At 44.3% G+C, this 23,983-nt stretch overlaps 1 protein-coding gene across 1 annotated transcript in view; it reads left to right on the top strand.

Annotated features, from left to right (window-relative positions):
• Window positions 1–23,983, top strand: part of prex2 (phosphatidylinositol-3,4,5-trisphosphate-dependent Rac exchange factor 2) — a gene marked incomplete in the record, with an annotated part of 241,262 nt that overhangs the window by 182,445 nt on the left and 34,834 nt on the right. Inside the window, 2 exon segments of the mRNA XM_031836115.1 lie at window positions 22,465–22,531; window positions 22,798–22,988. Coding sequence (XP_031691975.1) covers window positions 22,465–22,531; window positions 22,798–22,988 — 258 coding nt within the window.

Below are 23,983 nucleotides of genomic sequence, written 5' to 3'. Positions count from 1 at the left end.
GTAGTGAATGAGAGTATTGGCATTTTCGAGGTGTCTGTCTGTGTGCTTCGTTTAATTGACTGTGTGTTAGCAGACTCTAGAGGGGTAAGGAGCTTCATGTTCAGCCCTGGAAATATCACCAGACTATGGAGACCGATACTGTGTGTGTGTGTGTGTGTGTATGTGTGACCATCTGCTAGCCTGCTTTACTACATGCCAGTTTCCTGTCAGTTCTCTGTACTCTCACAACCAAAAGTACACTACATGACCAAAAGTATGTTGACACCTGCTCATCGAACATCTCATTCCAAAATTCAGGGGCATTAATATGGAGTTGGTCCCCCCTTTGCTGCTATAACAGCCTCCACTCTTCTTGTTAGGTTAGATTACTCGTTGGTTATTACTGCATTGTCGGAACTAGAAGCACAAGCATTTCGCTACACTCGCATTAACATCTGCTAACCATGTGTATGTGACAAATAAATTTGATTTGATTTGGGAAGGCTTTCCACTAGATGTTGGAACTTTGCTGCAGGGATTTGCTTCCATTCAACCACAAAAGCATTAGTGAGGTCGGGCACTGATGTTTGGCGATTAGGCCTGGCTCGCAGTCGGCATTCCAATTCATCTCAAAGTTGTTCGATGGGGTTGAGGTCAAGGCTCTGTGCAGGCCAGTCAAGTTCTTCCACACCGATCTCGACAAACCATTTCTGTATGGACCTCACTTTGTGCACAGGGGAATTAGGGCCTTCCGCAAACTGTTGCCACAAAGTTGGAAGCACAGAATTGTATAGAATGTCATTGTAAGCTGTAGTGTTAACATTTCCCTTCACCGGAATTAAGGGGCCTAGCCCGAACCATGAAAAACAGCCCCAGCCCATTATTCCTCTTCCACCAAACTTTACAGTTGTCACTATGCATTTTGGCAGGTTCTCCTGGCATCCGCCAAACACAGATTCGTCCGTCGGACTGCCACATGGTGAAGCGTGATTCATCATTCCAGAGAACGCGTTTTCACTGCTCCAGAGTCCAATGGCGGCCAGCTTTACCCCACTCCAGCCAACGCTTGGCATTGCGTATGGTGATCTTAGGCTTGTGTGCGGCTGCTCGGCCATGGAAACTAATTTCATGTAGCTCCCGACTAACAGTTCTTGTGCTGATGTTGCTTCCTGAGGAAGTTTAGAACTCTGTAGTCAGTATTGCAACCGTAGACAGATGATTTTTACACACTAGGCGCTTCAGCACTCGGTGGTCCCGTTCTTGAGCTTGTGTTGCCTACCACTTTGCGGCTGAGCCGTTGTTGCTCCTAGACGTTTCCACTTCACAATAACAGCACTTACAGTTAACCGGGGCAGAAAGTTGATGAACTGACTTGTTGGAAAGGTGGCATCCTATGACGGTGCCACGTTGAAAGTCACTGAGCTCTTCAGTAAAGCCGTTCTACAACCAATGTTTGTCTACGGAGTTTGCATGGCTGTGAGCTCAATTTTATACACCCGTCAGCAATGGGTTTGTCTGCAATAGCCGAATCCAATCATTTTAAGGGGTGTCCATATGGTTCTGTATATGTAGTGTATTTTGTGTTCTTTTTTAGCTCCTAGATTTCACTCTAGCACCTTCGCATGTAAAGCCCCTGATGTTAAGATTCCCTTTATGCTGGAAAGGCACAGGACAGAACATATGTGTGTGTGCAATTTAGCTGACTCATCTGAAAAGAAGAACTTGGCATGGATGTGTGTGTGTGTGTGTGTTTATACTTGTGTGTGTGTGTACGACCTGAGCCGACGCGTACTAATTGAATTGACAGCGAAGACTCCAGGAGTAACAGGGAGCAGATGTGCTCTGTAAGCACAGGCTGGCGAGGCCACAGACGGGGAGAGGATGGGGGGTGGGAAGGCTGGGTTTGGGTGTTGGAGGTAGGTTTTGGGTTGGGGGACAGCTTCAGAACTCATCTACAGTGCAGAGAGAATCAGATTTCTGAGTTGTGCTGGCCGTCCAGGCCCAAAGCAGCCAAAACGAACTGTCCCTTTCAGCATAGTGTTACTGTTTCAGTCCAGAACTAGGGTTCAGACCAAGGCTTCTCATCCTAGTTGTCTCCTACGGCAGGTATCTATTAATTTCCCACTCTCTCTCTGTCAGTGTTCAAATGTTCCAGAACATACCAGTTCCTGTGAGAAGCTCGTACACACAAACCTCTTGTTAAATGATGCATGTGCCGTGTGAGGATGATATGGATTGACAAACGTAGCTACTGGTTTCATTGAAACCAAACAGATATTTGACCCCAAATATGACACAATTTCATCAGCCAAAAAGCAGTTGTCCAATATTCAATATTCAAAATCTATACAACTCAAATGGCCACCCATGTTCCTGTCATGTTCCTACACAACACTATAACACTATGTCTCTGCACTGACCACAGGCGGAGTTGGCTGTAATGTCACTCTCCTCTCCAGCCTGCGTCCCAAATGGCGCCCTATTCCCTTATACAAGTGCACGACATTTGACCCATAGGGTGCCATTTGGGATGCTTAAATCTCAGGCAGCTTGTTATCCTTGGAGCTTGGCCAGGGGAGCGGAGGTTGAACCCATAGATAGCTTGGTGGGCCGCCAACATCCCTGACAGGACCAAACTCACACAATACACACACTCCATATTACTCTACGTTACGGAGAGACAGAGAGAAATGCTAGTGATTGATTTAACAAAATTACGTTTGTCCACCAAACAACATACAGAGGATAAGTGAATAGAGTAATTGCAGTTACACTGCACGTGTGTGTGTGTGTAAAGGCAGTATTCGGTCATGTGTTTTTTTTTTTATCCTCTCTCTGTCGATCTCACTATACGCTCATCTATTGAAGTCTCTGCCAAGATGCATTGTGGGACTGATCCTCCTTCCGAGCTGTAAACTCAGTCACGTACGACACCAGTGCTGCGCGGGGGTGGCTTTGAAATATCCCAGCAGCCCATTGTCACGCACACACACACACATCGCCTACACCACATGCAGTACAGAGATATACGCTCGGCGGAAAGCCATCGCACCTGGTGGTGAAGTCATTCAAGTCATCCAAAAAACAGAAAGGAACCGGCCAAATCACTAACAGATGTCAGGTCCCATGGGATCTGATGAACCCTATACAAAGAGAGCACATGCATCCAGACACACAATGTTTTAGAAATGATATCTTCTCACATGTATTTAGTCATAGTTGAAAGCCGAAGATGCAGAAAACCTACAGTAACTCCGACTTTAATAGTTTGATTATTATTATATATTCTTTTCTCCATTCCATAGGCTTTTGTGAAGCTCATCTGGGTAGCGCTATGACAGTTTCCTCTTGTTCACTTTGTAAAACTTTGAAAGCAACACGCAGCACAGTGTCTGATGTGTAGATCAGAGTGGAAGCCTTACAGTTTAGGTCTCTGTCAGAGGGAATGTTGGCGGGGAATAGAATGCAGAATGCTCTGAATGTTTGTACAGTGTTCTCCGGCCTAGAAGCTTCCGCATGCTTCCCATCCGAAACAGTTTGTGCATATATTATGATGACGTTTTGTGCCGTTTTTGTTAGTTAGCTCTTCGTGTACGTTACATGTTTTTTTTATCGAGGCAAGCCGAATTCTGGAACCCGAAGTCTTTACGCCTCTTCGTCGGTCATTGGTCAACAGTAGGGATTCTTCAATGAAGTGTTTGTTGTCCTTCAACGATAGACGACTCGTTTTCATGCACATTTTTTCACTTGAGAATTACTGCACCAAACATCTTAGTTAAAATTCTGCAACTAAGATCTACTCAGATTTTTTTTTTTTATGAATTCCAACTAGTTTGAGGAATTGTGTATACAGGCTACGAGGTCTCAAGATGGACAAACATATTTTTTCTTGTTTTTCAAGCTAAGGTATTTTAAGGGAGTACGTGAGCACACCCGTTCAGTTCACTTAGTCGAATTCTCGTAGGCGCCAGGCGAACCGAAGCGTGCGGAAGCCCCTACAGTGACCCAGCCAGGGACTATAGTTCAATGAGGAGAAGAACAGAACATGTGTCGAGAACAGCAGGACCTCGAGAGAGGGGAAGGAGGAAGAGCAAGGGAGGGAAAGAAGAGGAGGGAAAGAAGGGAAAGAAGAGGAGGGAAAGAAGAAGAAGAGGAGGGAGGGAGGGAGGGAGGGTGGGAGGGAGGGAGGGAGGGAGGCCAGATGGAAGGAACGTTGAAATATATAATGCAAAACTAACATTACTGCAGGTTTTTGAGTTTAGCAGTTCAGTGACTTCTTATCTACAGCTAGATGAAGCAGTTAGTGTGTGCGTGGTGGTTGCCTAAAGCTAACATTAGACATGGGGGATCCTACAGAGCATCCCTTGCCTTGGCAGAGAGACTGTAGGCGTCAACTGCTGCTACGCGAAGTAGAGATGACGATAGAGCGTGCTTGGCACTCATACACAAGGCAGTGAAATCACCGGGCAGGGTTTCTGTCAGTAAAGCCATCCGAGATATCGATAGCTCATCTCTTCTCTCTGTGGATCAGCACATCTTCACGGCCTCAGGGGTCCTTGTCAAGCTGGGCACCATCTGATATTTATGTGTAGTTTATCCAGGTCGTACAGAAGAGTCCTCCATTGAGCTAGGCTGAATCCTAGCTTGGGCTGAATCCTAGCTTGGGCTGAATCCTAGCTTGGGCTGAATCCAAAATGTGTCATTCAAACTTTGTTTGAGGCACCGCTGCCAAGCTAGATACTTATTGGTAAATTTGATCCTGGTCATAAAGATCCCTCCAGTGATTGTAGGGCTGAATCTTACCTTGGGATATTAGTGCATGTCACTGATTGAGTAGTGACCTGGTGTCCTGTGTAATTCGTTGGGACTAGCTAAGCACAGGGAGGTGGAGCAGTACAGTAATTGCAAACTCGGTTGTGCTTGTGTCAACACACACACACACACACACACACACACACACACACACACACACACACACACACACACACACACACACACACACACACACACACACACACACACACACACACACACACACACACACACACACACACACACACACACACAAACCACTATGCAGCTTCAGTAACAGCTGGGAGCAGCTGCATCAAGCTGTGCTCAGTGTGCGGTCTGCTCCCTCGGGAACCTGTCAAACTAGGGTACAAGTAGGCAACCACTGGAAAAACCTGGGAGGATTCTACTTCTGTCTGTCGATCTTGCGCTCCCTCTCTTTCTCTCTCTTTCTATTTCTGTCTAGCTCTGTCAATCTCACTCTTTCCCTTTTTAAATAGGATGCCTTGGAAACCACAGACCGCTCTCCTTGAATTCCAAAATCTCAGGAAAGCCTCTTATCAGCCTGTGGAGCAGTGCTTACTCTGTGCTGTGCGTTCAGCCATGCGCATTTCTCTTTCTCCTGCTGTTCAGTGCCATTCTCTTGGCTGCAAAGGAGCTGAACGGTGCTGACAGGATGGCCATGTGTATTTCATATCCCGGGTTGAGCTGTGTGCTCCTAGGTTCCCATTGGGAGACTTAGAAAGAGGCAGACTGTTTCGAGGGTCTCCATGGGGACTGTTTCCAATGGGTTTCCAGGTGAAAGGGATGAGTGCTCTACTATATCTAACACCTTGGCTTTATGGGACGATTAGAGCAATACGGGACGATGGGACGATTCTTCAGCCTAGAGTTACAGGCTTTTATTCTAGTTTCGCACTAAAACGCCTGATTTAACCTACTAAACACTCATCCATCAAGTCATTGATTTGTTTATTCAGGATGTGAATCTGACAGTTTTAGATGTACGATTCTGAAACCTTTATAGAACCTTTAAGGCTCTGGAACCCTAGATTTGCTTCCTGTCTTTTAGCTCGTCCTTGTCGTCTGCAGTCTTAATAGCTGCTGTTTCCTGGTTGGTCCTTATTGGCTCCTGTTTCCTGGTTGGCTGATTTAGTGGACAGATGTGTTAAGCAGGGTGTGACATCACCAGTACGTGACTCTCATAAACCATAAACCCTGATCTACTGGGAGGCCTCAAGGACACCACATGACACGGGCTTCCTGCTCCTCAGATTGGGCTTCCTGCTCCTCAGATTGACAGCAGTGACAATGACTAGGTGTGAGCCACAAATGGCACATTATTCCCTATATAGTGCACTGACCCCCCCTATGGGCCCTGGTCAAATGTAGTGCACTGTATAGGGGATAAGGTGCCATTTGGGACACAGACTTTGACAATGACAGTGTGCTTGCGTCATCTGTTGACTGGCATGTGGTTCGGAGGCGTATAATAACTAGCATGTTATAGGCCATGGTCCTTTACCTCATGGTCAGAGGAGTAAGCAGGATATGATTGAACTCTACTATACACTATAAGACGTGAAAAAGTGTTCATTTCGTGGGCATTGCTTTTAGACTACTGCTTACTGTATGTGGGAACCCCCCCCCCCCCCTTAACCCATCACTACCCCCTAATCCCCCATCTAATACATTGTGACAAGGTAAACAGACAGCTGCTATGGGGGTGGTTGTGGGATGAGGAAATTATCTTCCTGAGTATGCATTCAGCATGCAGCACCCTGAGACCCAGCAGTCAGCGACTCAGCACAAATATCACTGAGAGAGCCTGCATCTCAAGTGGCACCCTATATTGTACATTACTGGCCCTGGTCAAATGTAGTGCACTACATAGGGACTAGGTGCCATTAGGGACACATCCAAAGGCACGTCATGAGGACTCCCTCCGCTAAAAAGTCATTAATTAGCCAATGGCGAGCCCGGTTCCACTCTGCTACAGCAGGGGGTTTGTGGGTGAATTTAATATCCAGTGAATGTCCTTCATCATCTCCGTGTCAATGATTTAGACACGGACCAGAATTCAGTTCTCTCTGGGTTAATACGGGGAGACACATAAATCCATCTCTCTCTGGGTTAATACGGGGAGACACATAAATCCAGCTCTCTCTGGGTTAATATGGGGAGACACATAAATCCAGCTCTCTCTGGGTTAATATGGGGAGACACATAAATCCAGCTCTCTCTGGGTTAATATGGGGAGACACATAAATCCAGTTCTCTCTGGGTCAATACGGGGAGACACATAAATCCAGCTCTCTCTGGGTTAATACGGGGAGACACATAAATCCAGCTCTCTCTGGGTTAATATGGGGAGACACATAAATCCAGCTCTCTCTGGGTTAATATGGGGAGACACATAAATCCAGCTCTCTCTGGGTTAATATGTGGAGACACATAAATCCAGCTCTCTCTGGGTTAATATGGGGAGACACATAAATCGTTGCTTGTACCTCGGACCGTTTTCCCGACTGTACTGTATTTCTTCCCTCCCTCCCTGTGTTGTCAAATAGTGTTATTTAGCTATGAGGCCTTTATAGGAATACAGAAATAAGTCATTGAGAATAGCAGTTGGTTCTCTCCAGAGGATTGTAGCTGGTGCTACATTCCCTGTTCCTATGTGTGGTACTGTAATTTAGATATGAGGCCTTTATAGGAATACAGAAATAAGTCATTGAGAATAGCAGCTGGTTCTCTCCAGAGGATTGTAGCTGGTGCCACATTCCCTGTTCCTGTGTGAGGTACTGTAATTTAGATATGAGGTCTTTATAGGAATACAGAAGTAAGTCATTGAGAATTGCAGCTGGTGCTACATTCCTTGCTCCTGTGTGTAGTACTGTAATTTAGGTATGCGTCTTTAAACAAGGGATATACAAGCGAGTCAGTGGGCACTGTACAGTAGCTTGTCCTCTCAAATCAATTCAATGTAAGCCCTGTCCGAGCCAGAAGTCCCATAATTAATACATGTCTCAATATGTTTTGCAGTGGTTGTCCAGGGTTTCCAGATTTCTATGAAATATAATCTATAATGAATTACAATATGAATTAAATATTTGTTTTATTTAGTATGTTAAAAAGAAAGAATCTCTCAAGTATTAATTTCAGTATTTCACTTACCTCAGAAGCCATTATTGTCAGAAGCCTTCATTACACTATGCCAGCCATGATTGAGTTAGCTGTATCCAAACAGTGACTCGTCATTAGCAAGCTAGCCACCACGCCAGCTAGCTTTAAAATGTTGTGGGTTTACTTCTTCCAGTTTTTTTACTAGCTACACCAAGCTAACTTTTCTATCTGTCTTTTTCGGCCATTACACAGACTGCCAACGTCAGAGATAACCTACTAATCGCTAGCTACCTGACTAGCCTACCACGATAGTTTTTCTGACGACTTAAATCATAACATCCCAGCTATGGCGACAAAAGCATCTCCCACTCCAAACGAGGAGACGCTCCCGGCACGACTCTGCTCCTGTGGAAACAAGATATCCGCCAATGACACCCACTCGTTGTTCTGCTTGCATTGGGGTGCAACATGCCGAGGAAGCTTTAGCCTCCCCCTCCTGTATCTGTTGCAGGCTAGCATGCCAACCTAACCTGAGTCAACAAACTCTAACATGGGGGCTGATGTTCCTGATGGTTCATTAGAGGCGATGGATATCCCCACGGGATTCATGGAGCAACGGTTAGCACTAGCTGGCAGTGTTGCAGTACTCGAGGCCGGTCTCTGTCTCGAGTCTGGTCTCGAGACAGATAAAACTCATATAAAACTCCTTCGCAAGGCCAAATACAGTGCATTCGGAAAGTATTCAGACCCCTTGACCTTTTCCATATTTTGTTATGTTACAGTCTTATTCTAAAATTGATTCAATCGTTTTTTCCCCTCATCAATCTGCACACAATACCCCAAAATGAGTTGCACATTTATAACAAAAACTAAGAGCAGAAATAACTTATTTACATACCTTTTCAGACACTTTGCTATGAGACTTGAAATCGAGCTTGAAATTGACCACCAAGAGCTGGCCCCCCAGCCAAACTGAGCAATTGGGGTAGAAGGGGCTTGGTCAGGGAGGTGACCAAGAAACCACCGGTCACTCTGACAGAGCTCCAGAGTTTGTCTGTGGAGATGGGAGAACCTTCCAGAAGAACAACCATTTCTGCAGGACTTCACTAATTAGGCCTTTATGGTAGAGTGGCCAGATGTAAGCCACTCCTCAGTAAAAGGCACATGACATCCCGCTTGGAGTTTGCCAAAGGGCACCTAAAATACTCTGACTATGAGAAACAAGATTCTCTGGTCTGATGAAACCAAGATTGAACTCTTTGTGGCCTGAATGCCAAGTGTCACGTCTGGAGGAAACCTGGTACCATCCCTACGGTGAAGCATGGTGGTGGCAGTATCATGCTGTGGGGATGTTTTTCAGCGGCAGGGACTGGGAGACTAGTCAGGATCGGGGAAAAGATGAACGGAGCAACGTACAGAGAGATCCTTGATGAAAACCTACTCCAAAGCACTCAGGACCTCAGACTGGGGCGAAGGTTCACCTTCCGACAGGACAACGACCTTAAGCACACAGACAAGACAACGCAGGAGTGGTTTGAGTGGCCCAGCCAGAGCCCAGACTGGAACCCGGTCAAACATATCTAGCGAGACCTGAAAATAGCTGTGCAGCGACGCTCCTCATCCAACCTGACAGAGGTGAGAGTATCTGCAGAGAAGAATGGGAGAAACTCCCCAAATACAGGTGTGCCAAGCTTGTCGCGTCATACCCAAGAAGAAACTAGGCTGTAATCGTTGCCTAAGGTGCTTCAACAAAGTACTGAGTAAAGGGTCTGAAAACTTATGTGATATTGCATTATTCTTTTTTACAAAAAAAATGATCTGTTTTGCTTTGTCATTATGGGGTATTGTGTGTAGTGCTCACTAAACAATTCCTTTTACACTGGATAATAGTGGGGGGGCTAACGCTTTGGCCTATACAAGTACGGGACTCCGGTGTCCTGCTGGCCTGTGGGCTCATTCCACCAGAGGAATGGCTACATCCTGGCCTTTATTTAAGGGCCTATCTAGCCAAGATATTTGTATGGGCTTCGTACATTGGCAATGTTTTTTTATACAGTAGACTGGATATCACTGCACCAACTCTGATGCATACTGTATTACGTGTAGGATCTTCTGAGGGGCAGGGCCTATTTTGTGTGATAAGTCGCACAGGGCAGTCAGTCGTCAGGGTAAGCTCATCTGGCAATACGGGAGTCAGCATATCCCATGAATGAAATACGGAAACGAATCCTTGAAAGAGAACTTTAGGTTATGACCGTAACTCCGGTTCTCTGATAGTATGAGTGAGGTATTTCACCAGAACACCCTCCTTGAATGAGCATGGAAGAGATGTTGCTTGTTTTGACTCGGAGACGCTGCATGGACCTTTTTATAGAGTATGAGGGAAATGCCTCACTCGTACTATCAGGGAACCGGGGTTACGGTCGTGACCTAAAGCTTTTCTGTGTGGGCGTACCCCAACAACAGAATGGTGTTGGCGTATACTGTTCAATAAAAATATTAATGACAAGTCAACAGCTGATTGGCCAGCTCAGTCAATGAGAAAACATGACATCATCCTCTGAGAAAGTAGTAAGCATTTTTGAAATGGTCTGTTTGAAATACACATTTCACTTGGGCTTTTTGAAGTGTATTTTCCTCTAATATATGCTTTGGTAACAAATACAAGTATAGGAAGCGTTAACATTATTTGGGTATGAGTTAACAGATTAAGGGGATATTTTCCCTGGGCAGCTCCTTTAAGCATGGTACTTTAAGCATGGCAACATTACTCCCAGGGTTTCTGTCCTCACTGCTTCAGCTCTGTTTGTTTCATTGATGTGCCTCAGTAGACTGCACGCCACTATTCAGATTCCCACGCTAGCTTTGTCTGAAACGCAGAAAACATATGTGCCTTACAACCTCTCGAACACACACACACACACACACAGTCCGTTCCTACTGATTGTAATGAGCGTGGCCTGCCTGGGAAAGAGCCTGGAGTATTTTCCTTTTGTTAGGAGAAGATGAAACAAAGTGGTTTCTGTCCCAAATGGCACCCTATTCCCTATATCAGTATTTCCCAACTCCAGTCCTCAAGTACCCCCAACGGTAGGCATTTTTATTGTAGCCCTGGACAAGCACTGCCTTATATAGTCCACTACATAGGGAATAGGATGCTATATGGGACGCATACAGAGTTAAGTCTCCTTGGAGGAAGGCCTCAGTCAAATGTGCTGGGCTGAAAGCCATAGGGCATCCTTGGCTGCCGTCCAAATCCTCTATTAAGGCCCTGTGTAAAAATGTATGTGGTGGAAGAAGTAGCCCATTAGTTACTACAGAGGAGGCTTTAACACTGAACCTGCTGCCCCACTACAGTTCCCCTAGGACTCCAATAGCCTCTTATACATACACACACACACACAAAATGGCCCCCTATGTGCTATGTTCAAAAGTAGTACACTATGTTGGGAATAGGGTGTCATTTGGGATGTAGACCGATAAACAACCTGGGAAATCACCAAACAAGATGAAGTAGACCCATAGAACTCCTGTACAGTTCACACACAGATTGCTACCAAGGCTTTTCCTTTTGTTTCCACCTGGTGGAATGGGAATGGCCCAAGAGTGAACACAGGGCATTGTTAATCCCAATGCTTCCCCCCTCGGAACGTTGGAACTGGTTAGAATGTGGTTCAACTTACGAGTCTTTTGTCATTCTAGAATTCCTCTAGAGGGTTCCGGAGTGTTCTGGGAGGTTGAGCTGTTGCCCAGACTGCAAGGAGGGGGGGCTGTCCCTGGCCTCTATGTTCTCACACACGTACGCTATCACACTCACGCACACACAGACTCATTCAGTCTCCGCGTAAGGGTTCAGAATTGAGCAAAGGAGCATGGATAAAACTGCGAGGGTGTCACCAGCGTCAGTGGGAAAGGAAACGGTGATGTCAGGGCTCCTCGTGTTTCACAATCTCATATACATCAGCCATGCCAATAACCCCACGGAGATCCTATACTGTGATATGTGATTATATGGGTATCCCCTTGTACCAACATGTGTATATAGTTACAGTACTGCATGTGCGGGCTGACTATAATTTCCAGGTTCCCAAAATAGGGTTTTTCCCAACCACCCAATTGCCATCCGTTGACCGAATGATGTCCTTTTTAAATTGGCTTCACTTACCAAAACACCCAAAGGATATCATCCTGACCTAAAGTTTGCCCTTATTATTAGTTAGTCATCAAGAATTAGGTCCCAAATGGCACCCTATTCCCAAAATAATCCCTATGGGCCCTGGTCAAACGTAGTGCAGTGCATAGGGAATAGGGTGCCATTTGGGACACAGCCAATGCCCTCCAGGCTCCTCTCTCTTCATGGTGGGCAGTATGTTTGTCTATGGTATAATCAGTGGGTAATATGACCTTGGCTTGGCAAAATGCATCTACAAGGATGTTACATTTTTTTTGCTTTAACAGAAAAGTGTAAGCAGCAGTTTTGAGACAGAGGGTTCATCCCAAATGGCACCATATTCCCTATGGGTTCCTGGTCAAAAGTAGTGCACCATATAGGGAATAGGGTGCGATTGGAGGCTCAGTCAGAGGCAGAGTGGTCCATTCAGATTGAAGGTGATTCCTATCTGACAGAGCAGGGCTGTGTCCACAATGGCATCCTATTCCCTATATAGTCAAAAGTAGTGCACTATGCAGGGAATAGGGTGCCATTTGGGCAGACCAGTTTTGTGTGATGATACAATTTTATTGGGCAGAAAGAGAGATATTGGAGTGTGAATGGGTTGTGGTGTAGGGACTAAATGGTAAGATGCAAAGCAGGCCTGTAGCAGGGCCTATATTTAGAACTTTTATGGGCTAACTTTTGAGTGTTATTGTCTTGTTGACTTTCATTTTGTTTTATGCTAGTAAAACATAGCTTTAATGCCTACAATATGAAGTCAAATTATTTTTGGAGCAAGATTAATGTTTTTTTTGTTTATTTTTGTCATCGCTTCTTGGATAATGTAAGGAGGATACTGGCTTTGATGCACTCCAGCCTTTTTGTTTGTCCGCACACACACACACACACACACACACACACACACACACACACACACACACACACACACACACACACACACACACACACACACACACACACACACACAATAGTTACCAAGTGCAAACAGCATGAGTCTGAATGACAAAATCTCATATTTAGCAAATGGGAATTTGCAGAGAACCACCCATCAACCCTTTTAAATGATTAATGTTCGTTATTGGCCCTATGCCATTATATGTGCTTGCAAACTGTTTATGGACGGGGGGGATTGAAGTGAATAACGTTTCTGGCCGAAAGCTCAGCATAACTCCTGCGCTATCTCAAGCATTTTGTGAATGATAAGCCAGTGTTGAACCAATTACATGGACCGTTAACTCTGCCTGAACCAATAGTAAACTTCCCTCATAGTCATTTAGCTTTGGGAGACTGCAAGTTAAAGGATAATGCTATGGTGCCGATGATGTAACTGTGCTGTGTGCCAGGGCTTCTGTTTGCCGGTAATTGACGGCTTTTGGCCGATAAATACAATTGTAGCCTGCCAAATTATCCAGGGCTGCCCTGCTGCTGAGGAGAGAGCGAGAGAGGAGCATTGGCCTAGGGAGAAAGAAAAGTATTCTGATTGCAAGGAAGCTATCCTGTTGTTACAGATGGAGAGAAGATGCTCTCAGCTTCCTGCAGATATACAGGACTTTTTTATTTCTCAACTCTTAATTATGAGTTCAGTAGCAACAATTATGCGAAGATATTGGATATGGTTTGAGATACGGTGCCTGCGAAATGCGGATTGGCCATTGCGAGTGCATAGGCCTCATTGGGCGGTAGGCTACAACTGCAACATTGGACATTAAATGCAATTTTAGATTAGCACACGGCTACTATGAGTTATGGTGATCTGTTTTGAGTTTCCAGTTACTCATGTGGTGAATTAGCCCCAAATAAATTAGCCTATGATATTAGAGCATGTAAAGATGCAGGCAAATGAATCTCCATTGAACAACAAAAATATCCCAAAATGATGTCAGTCTATTTTAAAAGTGAAATATAACAACAGTAGCATAAGTGTCTACCCACAATGCATGACAATCACTGAATTAGGTTGCATATTAAAATATTTTGAATCACAGGGTGATGAAACAACTTATTTCTTCAATACCATCTCGGTAGTCTATTACACTTCAGCAATAAGCCCCGAGGGTGTGGTATATGACCAATATAGCACGGCTAAGGGCTGTTCTTTAGCACGGTGCAATGCGGAGTGCCTGGATATAGCCCTTAGCCGTGGTATATTGGCCATCTACCACAAACCCCAGAGGTGCCTTATTGCTATTATAAACTGGTTACCAACTTAACTAGAACAGTAAAAATACATGTTTTGTCATACCCGTGGTATACGACCTGATATACCACTGCTTTCAGCCAAGTTGATCATTTTTAATAAAGCACTGTGAATTACTTTATAAGATGACAGGTCTACTCATTTTCTCTATTGAGTAATGTTCAACTGTTCATATATATATATATATATATATAGTAATTTGTTTTATATATATATATATATATATATATATATATATATATATATATATATACCAAAAAATCTATTAAAGTTCCAAAATTGCATCCTACCTGAACAGTTGAACATTACTCAATAGAGAAAATGAGTAGACCTGTCATCTTATAAAGTAATTCACAGTGCTTTATTAAAAATGATCAACTTGGCTGAAAGCAGTGGTATATCAGGTCGTATACCACGGGTATGACAAAACATGTATTTTTACTGTTCTAGTTAAGTTGGTAACCAGTTTATAATAGCAATAAGGCACCTCTGGGGTTTGTGGTAGATGGCCAATATACCACGGCTAAGGGCTATATCCAGGCACTCCGCATTGCACCGTGCTAAAGAACAGCCCTTAGCCGTGCTATATTGGTCATATACCACACCCTCGGGGCTTATTGCTGAAGTGTAATAGACTACCGAGATGGTATTGAAGAAATAAGTTGTTTCATCACCCTGTGATTCAAAATATTTTAATATGCAACCTAATTCAGTGATTGTCATGCATTGTGGGTAGACACTTATGCTACTGTTGTTATATTTCACTTTTAAAATAGACTGACATCATTTTGGGATATTTTTGTTGTTCAATGGAGATTCATTTGCCTGCATCTTTACAAATTACTATATATATATATATATATATATATATATATATATATATATATATATATATATATAGTAATTTGTTATATATATATATATATAGTAATTTGTTTTACACTTATTATTATTTTATATTATTGTAGGGATATTTATTAATCCAAGCCTGTTCTTTATAACCTGTTACTGCTATGGGCTCAGTCAGGGTCACACAGAGGGTTTCTTGTTGGTCTTAAACAAATCTACTTTGAAACAAAAGTATACACCTCACACACATGATTATGGGCTTAACAAAAAGAAGACACCTGTACCATGTCAGATATAGAGTTGAAATGTATTACATTTTGTATTTGCATCCCAATATTACACTTTATATACATCACAGAAGACTGAAATATAACAAAACCGTTTGATATATAAACACTGGATTTTCTGTGTAAAAAAACTAAAATGTAAAAAAAAGATGATTAATTATGAAAACTATGAATAACATTCCACCCATGAGGCCACTAGGTAATTTGACGATAGGAAAGGGCTACATATGCAAAATGTGTTTGTTTTTTTACATTCTGTTGAGACATTTTCATTGGCTAAATTAAGTTTGATTTGTCTTTTTAATTGTGTGCCTGTTGTAAAATAAATACAATTAGCCTTTCATTTGTTAGGTACGGTAGGCACTAGCCTTTCATTTGTTAGGTACGGTAGGCACTAGCCTTTCATTTGTTAGGTACGGTAGGCACTAGCCTTTCATTTGTTAGGTACGGTAGGCACAAGCCTTTCATTTGTTAGGTACGGTAGGCACTAGCCTTTCATTTGTTAGGTACGGTAGGCACTAGCCTTTCATTTGTTAGGTACGGTAGGCACTAGCCTTTCATTTGTTAGGTACGGTAGGCACTAGCCTTTCATTTGTTAGGTACGGTAGGCACTAGCCTTTCTTGGTACTGCAATATAAGCTGTTCAAAACCTTTGTGAAGGTTTAAACCAGTTTGCAAGCATTTTGTTTAATTCTGTTGAGCCATTTCTTTGGCCAAATTAAGTTCCAACTATAATGTTGTGTTTTCCGGAATATAATATCCTGCTCGTATTTTCCCTATAAACAATGGCTTGATTTACTTTTGATATTACCCTAATAAAGTTTAGAAACTTTTTGAAGGTGCGGTGTGGCTATTAGCCTATTATACTGCAGGCCTATGATATTAGGCAGTTGAGGTGAGGAAGAATGTTTTTGGCCTACTGGAGTTACTACTATAATCTAACAATAAAATGCTTACCTTTATAAAAAAAATATTCTTATTAAAAATGTACGAATTAGCATCCTTCTGTACTCCATTTTTCTAATGAAAATGTCTCAACAGAATGTAAAAAAAAACACAGCAACTCGCCCAAGCATTCCCCATTTCTCCTTCTCCCAAATCCAGTCAGCGATATAGTTAATTAATTTATACCAAGGAACAGACAGTCATTGTTCTAATTCTTGATTATGTTTACACACATCTTATTCAGTACTAGGATTAAAAAGAAAATTCATACATATACAGTAACAAAATAGTATTCTGACTAGTCAGTCCTGATTGAAATGTATACATAATTAGTCATTATTGATAAAAATTCCCTTATCAACTGTGCAGCCGTATTCATTGATCTGGCCAAGGCTTTCGACTCTGTCAATCACCACATCCTCATCGGCAGACTCGACAGCCTTGGTTTCTTGAATGATTGCCTCGCCTGGTTCACCAACCTCTTCTCTGATAGAGTTCAGTGTGTCAAATCGGAGGGTCTGCTGTCCGGACCTCTGGCAGTCTCTATGGGGGTGCCACAGGGTTCAATTCTTGGACCGACTCTCTTCTCTGTATACATCAATGATGTCGCTCTTGCTGCTGGTGAGTCTCTGATCCACCTGTTCGCAGATGACACCATTCTGTATACTTCTGGCCCTTCTTTGGACACTGTGTTAACAACCCTCCAGGCAAGCTTCAATGCCATACAACTCTCCTTCCGTACAAATACCTGGGTGTCTGGTTAGACTGTAAACTCTCCTTCCAGACCAACATCAAACATCTCCAATCCAAAGTTAAATCTCGAATTGGCTTCCTATTTCGCAACAAAGCATCCTTCACTCATGCTGCCAAACATACCCTTGTAAAATTGACCATCCTACCAATCCTCGACTTCGGCGATGTCATTTACAAAATAGCCTCCAATACCCTACTCAACAAATTGGATGCAGTTATCACAGTGCCATCCGTTTTGTCATCAAAGCCCCATATACTACCCACCACTGCGACCTGTATGCTCTCGTTGGCTGGCCCTCGCTTCATACTCGTCGCCAAACCCACTGGCTCAATGTCATCTTCAAGACCCTGCTAGGTAAAGTCAGCTCGCTGGTCACCATAGCATCACCCACCTGTAGCACGCGCTCCTGCAGGTATATCTCTCTGGTCACCCCCAAAACCAATTATTTCTTTGGCCGCCTCTCCTTCCAGTTCTTTGCTGCCATTGACTGGAACGAACTACAAAAATCTCTGAGACTGGAAACACTAGCTTTAAGCACCAACTGTCAGAGCAGCTCACATATTACTGCACCTGTACATAGCCCACCTACAATTTAGCCCAAACAACTACCTCTTTCCCTGCTGAATTTATTTTATTTATTTATTTATTTTGCTCCTTTGCACCCCATAATTTTTCTACTTTGCACATTCTTCCATTGCAAATCTACCATTCCAGTGTTTTACTTGCTATATTGTATTTACTTCGCCACCATGGCCTTTTTTTGCCTTTACCTCCCTTATCTCACCTCATTTGCTCACATCGTATATAGACTTGTTTCTACTGTATTATTGACTGTATGTTTGTTTTACTCCATGTGTAACTCTGTGTCGTTGTATGTGTCGAACTGCTTTGCTTTATCTTGGCCAGGTCGCAGTTGTAAATGAGAACTTGTTCTCAACTTGCCTACCTGGTTAAATAAAGGTTAAATAAAATAAAAAAATTCAAATAAACTCCTATCTCTAAAGCAGACGCAGTAGCCTATCTGAAATTCATGTTGTGTCGTAGCAATCCCCCGGCATATCTCTTATCTCTCTCTCTGGGGCTAGGACTAAGCTTCTCTTCCTTTTTATATTTTTTGACCCCCAAAATGGATAGACCTAATACAGTGGACGCCTAAGCAAATAGGCCTATGCATTTAGTGCTCATATCTCTAAAAGCTGAACAGTGTGGTGGACAATATTTGTTTTAGGAAAGCAAAAATCGTGAAAGAAAATGTGCTCTAATGTTTTGCATATGCTACAGATGGAAATAGTGTTTTTGTAATTAGTTATAGGCTGTTTTTAAGGACACATAAATGTGGCTCATTTAGCCAATACGTACCCGTCGTTTATGGAATGGTGCTGGCTGTGTGGGTGGACGGACAGCCTAATGGGTTACCTACCCAATATCCGTCGTTTATGGAATGGTGCTGACTGCGTGGGTGGACGGACAGCCTAATGGGTTACCTACCCAATATCCGTCGTTTATGGAATGGTGCTGACTGCGTGGGTGGACGGACAGCCTAATGGGTTACCTACCCAATATCTGTTGTTTATGGAATGGTGCTGACTGCGTGGGTGGACGGACAGCCTAATGGGTTACCTACCCAATATCTGTTGTTTATGGAATGGTGCTGACTGCGTGGGTGGACGGACAGCCTAATGGGTTACCTACCCAATATCTGTTGTTTATGGAATGGTGCTGACTGCGTGGGTGGACGGACAGCCTAATGGGTAACCTACCCAATATCCGTTGTTTATGGAATGGTACTGACTGCGTGGGTGGACGGACAGCCTAATGGGTTACCTACCCAATATCCGTCGTTTATGGAATGGTGCTGACTGCGTGGGTGGACAGACAGCCTAATGGGTTACCTACCCAATATCTGTTGTTTATGGAATGGTGCTGACTGCGTGGGTGGACGGACAGCCTAATGGGTTACCTACCCAATATCTGTTGTTTATGGAATGGTGCTGACTGCGTGGGTGGACGGACAGCCTAATGGGTTACCTACCCAATATCCGTCGTTTATGGAATGGTGCTGGCTGCGTGGGTGGACGGACAGCCTAATGGGTTACCTACCCAATATCCGTCGTTTATGGAATGGTGCTGACTGCGTGGGTGGACGGACAGCCTAATGGGTTACCTACCCAATATCTGTTGTTTATGGAATGGTGCTGACTGCTTGGGTGGACGGACAGCCTAATGGGTTACCTACCCAATATCTGTTGTTTATGGAATGGTGCTGACTGCGTGGGTGGACGGACAGCCTAATGAGTTACCTACCCAATATCCGTCGTTTATGGAATGGTGCTGACTGCATGGGTGGACGGACAGCCTAATGGGTTACCTACCCAATATCCGTCGTTTATGGAATGGTGCTGGCTGCGTGGGTGGACGGACAGCCTAATGGGTTACCTACCCAATATCCGTCGTTTATGGAATGGTGCTGACTGCGTGGGTGGACGGACAGCCTAATGGGTTACCTACCCAATATCTGTTGTTTATGGAATGGTGCTGACTGCGTGGGTGGACGGACAGCCTAATGGGTTACCTACCCAATATCTGTTGTTTATGGAATGGTGCTGACTGCGTGGGTGGACGGACAGCCTAATGGGTTACCTACCCAATATCTGTTGTTTATGGAATGGTGCTGACTGCGTGGGTGGACGGACAGCCTAATGGGTAACCTACCCAATATCCGTTGTTTATGGAATGGTACTGACTGCGTGGGTGGACGGACAGCCTAATGGGTTACCTACCCAATATCCGTCGTTTATGGAATGGTGCTGACTGCGTGGGTGGACAGACAGCCTAATGGGTTACCTACCCAATATCTGTTGTTTATGGAATGGTGCTGACTGCGTGGGTGGACGGACAGCCTAATGGGTTACCTACCCAATATCTGTTGTTTATGGAATGGTGCTGACTGCGTGGGTGGACGGACAGCCTAATGGGTTACCTACCCAATATCCGTCGTTTATGGAATGGTGCTGGCTGCGTGGGTGGACGGACAGCCTAATGGGTTACCTACCCAATATCCGTCGTTTATGGAATGGTGCTGACTGCGTGGGTGGACGGACAGCCTAATGGGTTACCTACCCAATATCTGTTGTTTATGGAATGGTGCTGACTGCTTGGGTGGACGGACAGCCTAATGGGTTACCTACCCAATATCTGTTGTTTATGGAATGGTGCTGACTGCGTGGGTGGACGGACAGCCTAATGAGTTACCTACCCAATATCCGTCGTTTATGGAATGGTGCTGACTGCATGGGTGGACGGACAGCCTAATGGGTTACCTACCCAATATCCGTCGTTTATGGAATGGTGCTGGCTGCGTGGGTGGACGGACAGCCTAATGGGTTACCTACCCAATATCCGTCGTTTATGGAATGGTGCTGACTGCGTGGGTGGACGGACAGCCTAATGGGTTACCTACCCAATATCCGTCGTTTATGGAATGGTGCTGACTGCGTGGGTGGACGGACAGCCTAATGGGTTACCTACCCAATATCCGTTGTTTATGGAATGGTGCTGACTGCGTGGGTGGACGGACAGCCTAATGGGTTACCTACCCAATATCCGTTGTTTATGGAATGGTGCTGGCTGCGTGGGTGGACGGACAGCCTAATGGGTTACCTACCCAATATCCGTTGTTTATGGAATGGTGCTGACTGCGTGGGTGGACGGACAGCCTAATGGGTTACCTACCCAATATCTGTTGTTTATGGAATGGTGCTGACTGCGTGGGTGGACGAACAGCCTAATGGGTTACCTACCCAATATCTGTTGTTTATGGAATGGTGCTGACTGCGTGGGTGGACGGACAGCCTAATGGGTTACCTACCCAATATCCGTCGTTTATGGAATGGTGCTGGCTGCGTGGGTGGACGGACAGCCTAATGGGTTACCTACCCAATGCATATCGATGGCTGGTAAATAGCTTAAATGTCTGATAAATTAAAATATTCCCGGTCACTTGTCCAGCGCCAAAACCCTGGTGTGTGCGTTTGTGTGTGTTTGTAGAATAAACTTGACCTCCCCACCCTGCCAGTACTGATTTACAGCGTTATTAAATCCTGAACCATAACTGTTTTAATGTCAGGCAAAAATATCATTGTGATAATAAACATCAAGGCAGTCTGTCTGCAATCCCAAATGGTACCCTCTTCCCAATGGACCCTGGTCTAAAGTAGTGCACTAAATAGGGAATCGTTGGGACTCATACATGTACTGGGCAGACTAAACTAAACATGAATGGATTAGCTTTTATTGTCAGCAGTATGAACAATATCCCTGGCATTCCACTTTTCTGTTTACCCTCAAGCCTAAACACTAGGAAACATGTCAATGGGAATCTGCAGGGATACGTCTCTATCCAGCATAGGAATAACAATACTTTGGCTAGCAGAAAGGATATCGCATATCGCCATCTGAAGATTCTTAGATGCAGGATAGGAGGCTAATGGCCACAGGCAGATGCATACCATTTTGTGTGGTGTGTGTGTGTGTGTATCTCTCCAATGCTTGAGGCTGTGATGGTTGCAGCACTCTGATGGTTGTAGATAGTTGTAGTACCTGCCTTGATTCATAGCTTGAAGCATATTTTGTACAGTATAATAGGACACACACACACACACACACACACACACACACGGTATAATAAGAGGGGGTTGACTGACTGTGACTGATTTTACGTACTGCTGAGCCAGCACCATTAGCATCACACACATCGTCCATTCTCCAGCCAGCCATCTCCATAGAATAGAGAAACCAGGCTAGTACTGCCTCTGGTGGCCACACTATGAAACTACACCCTCCAGCACACTATGAAACTACACCCTCCTGCTCATTGAATGAATGAAGGAACGAAGCCCAGATGAGATGCTCAGTCTGCATCACAAATGGCACCCTACATAGAGCCCTGGTCAAAAGTAGTGCACTATATAGGGAATAGGGTGCCATTCCGGACACATACTTAGTTTGTATATCTGCTGAGCTAGGATCTGGAGCTTGGACTGGGTGAGACAGATGATTTGATGTACCACACCACCCAGCTCCAAAACAAACACTTGATGGACTGCTGCCCTATTTTCCCTGCTTTGCAGAGCAGGGCCTGGGCCGGTCTGATCTGCTGCTACTGAGTCTGACCTATTGGTCAAATAAAGGTTAAATAAATTGGTGCAAAGGATATGGCATAACATGTAAGGCTACTGGGTGCCATAGTGTGGAGGGCTTTACCCTAACCTCCTGAATAGTCCGTTAAACATTGTTTATCATTAGCTCAAACCATTGTCATGCTAGGGAGCAGCATTGTCTAACCTTCCTGTGTTCCTCTCTACAGGGCTTTCTACCTGGATAAGTCCAACATTCCCCCCAGCTCCACACCTAAAGCTGCCCTCATAGACAAGGTAAGAGGATCAGGAAACGCCAGCTTCATAGGTTAGTTACAGTGGAGTCGTGGTCTGATACTCACGTTATGCAGTCATAGCAAGTAGCCTTGTCCGAGCCAGAATGATCCATGGCACAATGGTCCTGTTTCTGCAGAGCGAGACAGCTTGATGTACAAGTATACCCCCTGGACAGGACGCTAGTCTATCGCAGGGTCTGATACAGTCGTTATACAGTATTAACCCTCCCTCCCTTTCTCCTACCTCTCCTTCTCCTCTCCTCCCAGTTGATGCGTCCTCTGAATGCTCTGGAGGAGTTGTACCGGCTGATGGAGAGTTTCATCTCCTCCCGTCGCACGGCAGCCTGTCAGTATACAGCCTGTGGGGCGTCAGGAGTTGGCCTGCTTACCGTGGCATCAGAACTCTGCTCTCGCCTCGGAGCCACACACATCGTCATGTGCAACAGCGGCGTGCACCGGTGAGTGACAGAGAGAGCGGAAGAGAGGGGATCTGGCCAAAAATATTCAAATTAATAATAGAACCAATTGCACTTTATGGCAGTAAAGTGTGCGCTGTGCTTACAAAGCAAGACTTTGACAAATGGGACAAAACCCCAATGGAAACCCAGCATGTGGAACTCTGTACGAGCATCCTCAGGCTACAGAGAGAAATTACAAACATCGCATGCAGAGCAGAATTAGGACAATTCCCTCTTCTGATTAATATCTAAAGAAGAGCCACCAAATGTTAGAATAATTTAGAAACAAGTGACCCCCCCCCCCCCTCCCCCCACTTCGGACTGTTGTGATGACCGTATTACTGCATCACCAGCAGTTATGAGTCATGATCGCAGTGGAATTCCACATGACCGTTGACTCACGGTAAACTCCTCTTATGCACTCTGATGATCAATTTGGAGAAAGAAGTTCAACAGCAGGTTGAAGCTGAGTGGGGAAACATGGTCCTTGTGGATGTTGTTTCAAAGCCAAACACAACGAAATGGACAGCGCTTTCTAAGGTGATGATTCATTCAAAACACCCGTACCCTCGTGCATATGCAAACCCTGAATTATAATGACGATTGTGCTGTTATACAATACAAGCAAACTGCGTATTACACATGGCAGAAAAACAAGCAAAAATACTGATGTAAAATATCTTTGGTACGTAATTGGTCTAGCCTACATTAATAAAATTTCCCGATTTAGCCTACAATTATAGTGAATTTGTTTTAGATTTTGAATAGCCTAGTGATAAGGATTTTCTATTTTCATAATTAATAGACTGACACATTACTTTTAGCTGCAGAATGTCTCACCACCATGAGTTTCCATCTCCTCCCCTCTCTTTCATTCCTTTCTATGGCGCTCATAGGGGGGGGGGGGGCTGTCAACAGTTTAATGAAATATGTTTAGTTGTGAAAACATGTTACTATCGATGTTCCTGAACAGATTTCAGTTGGTTTCCCAAATT

This window comes from Oncorhynchus kisutch, linkage group LG11 (assembly GCF_002021735.2).
Source record: "Oncorhynchus kisutch isolate 150728-3 linkage group LG11, Okis_V2, whole genome shotgun sequence".
Classification (NCBI taxonomy): Eukaryota; Metazoa; Chordata; class Actinopteri; order Salmoniformes; family Salmonidae; genus Oncorhynchus; species Oncorhynchus kisutch.
This window is presented reverse-complemented; position numbering and strand designations above follow the sequence as displayed.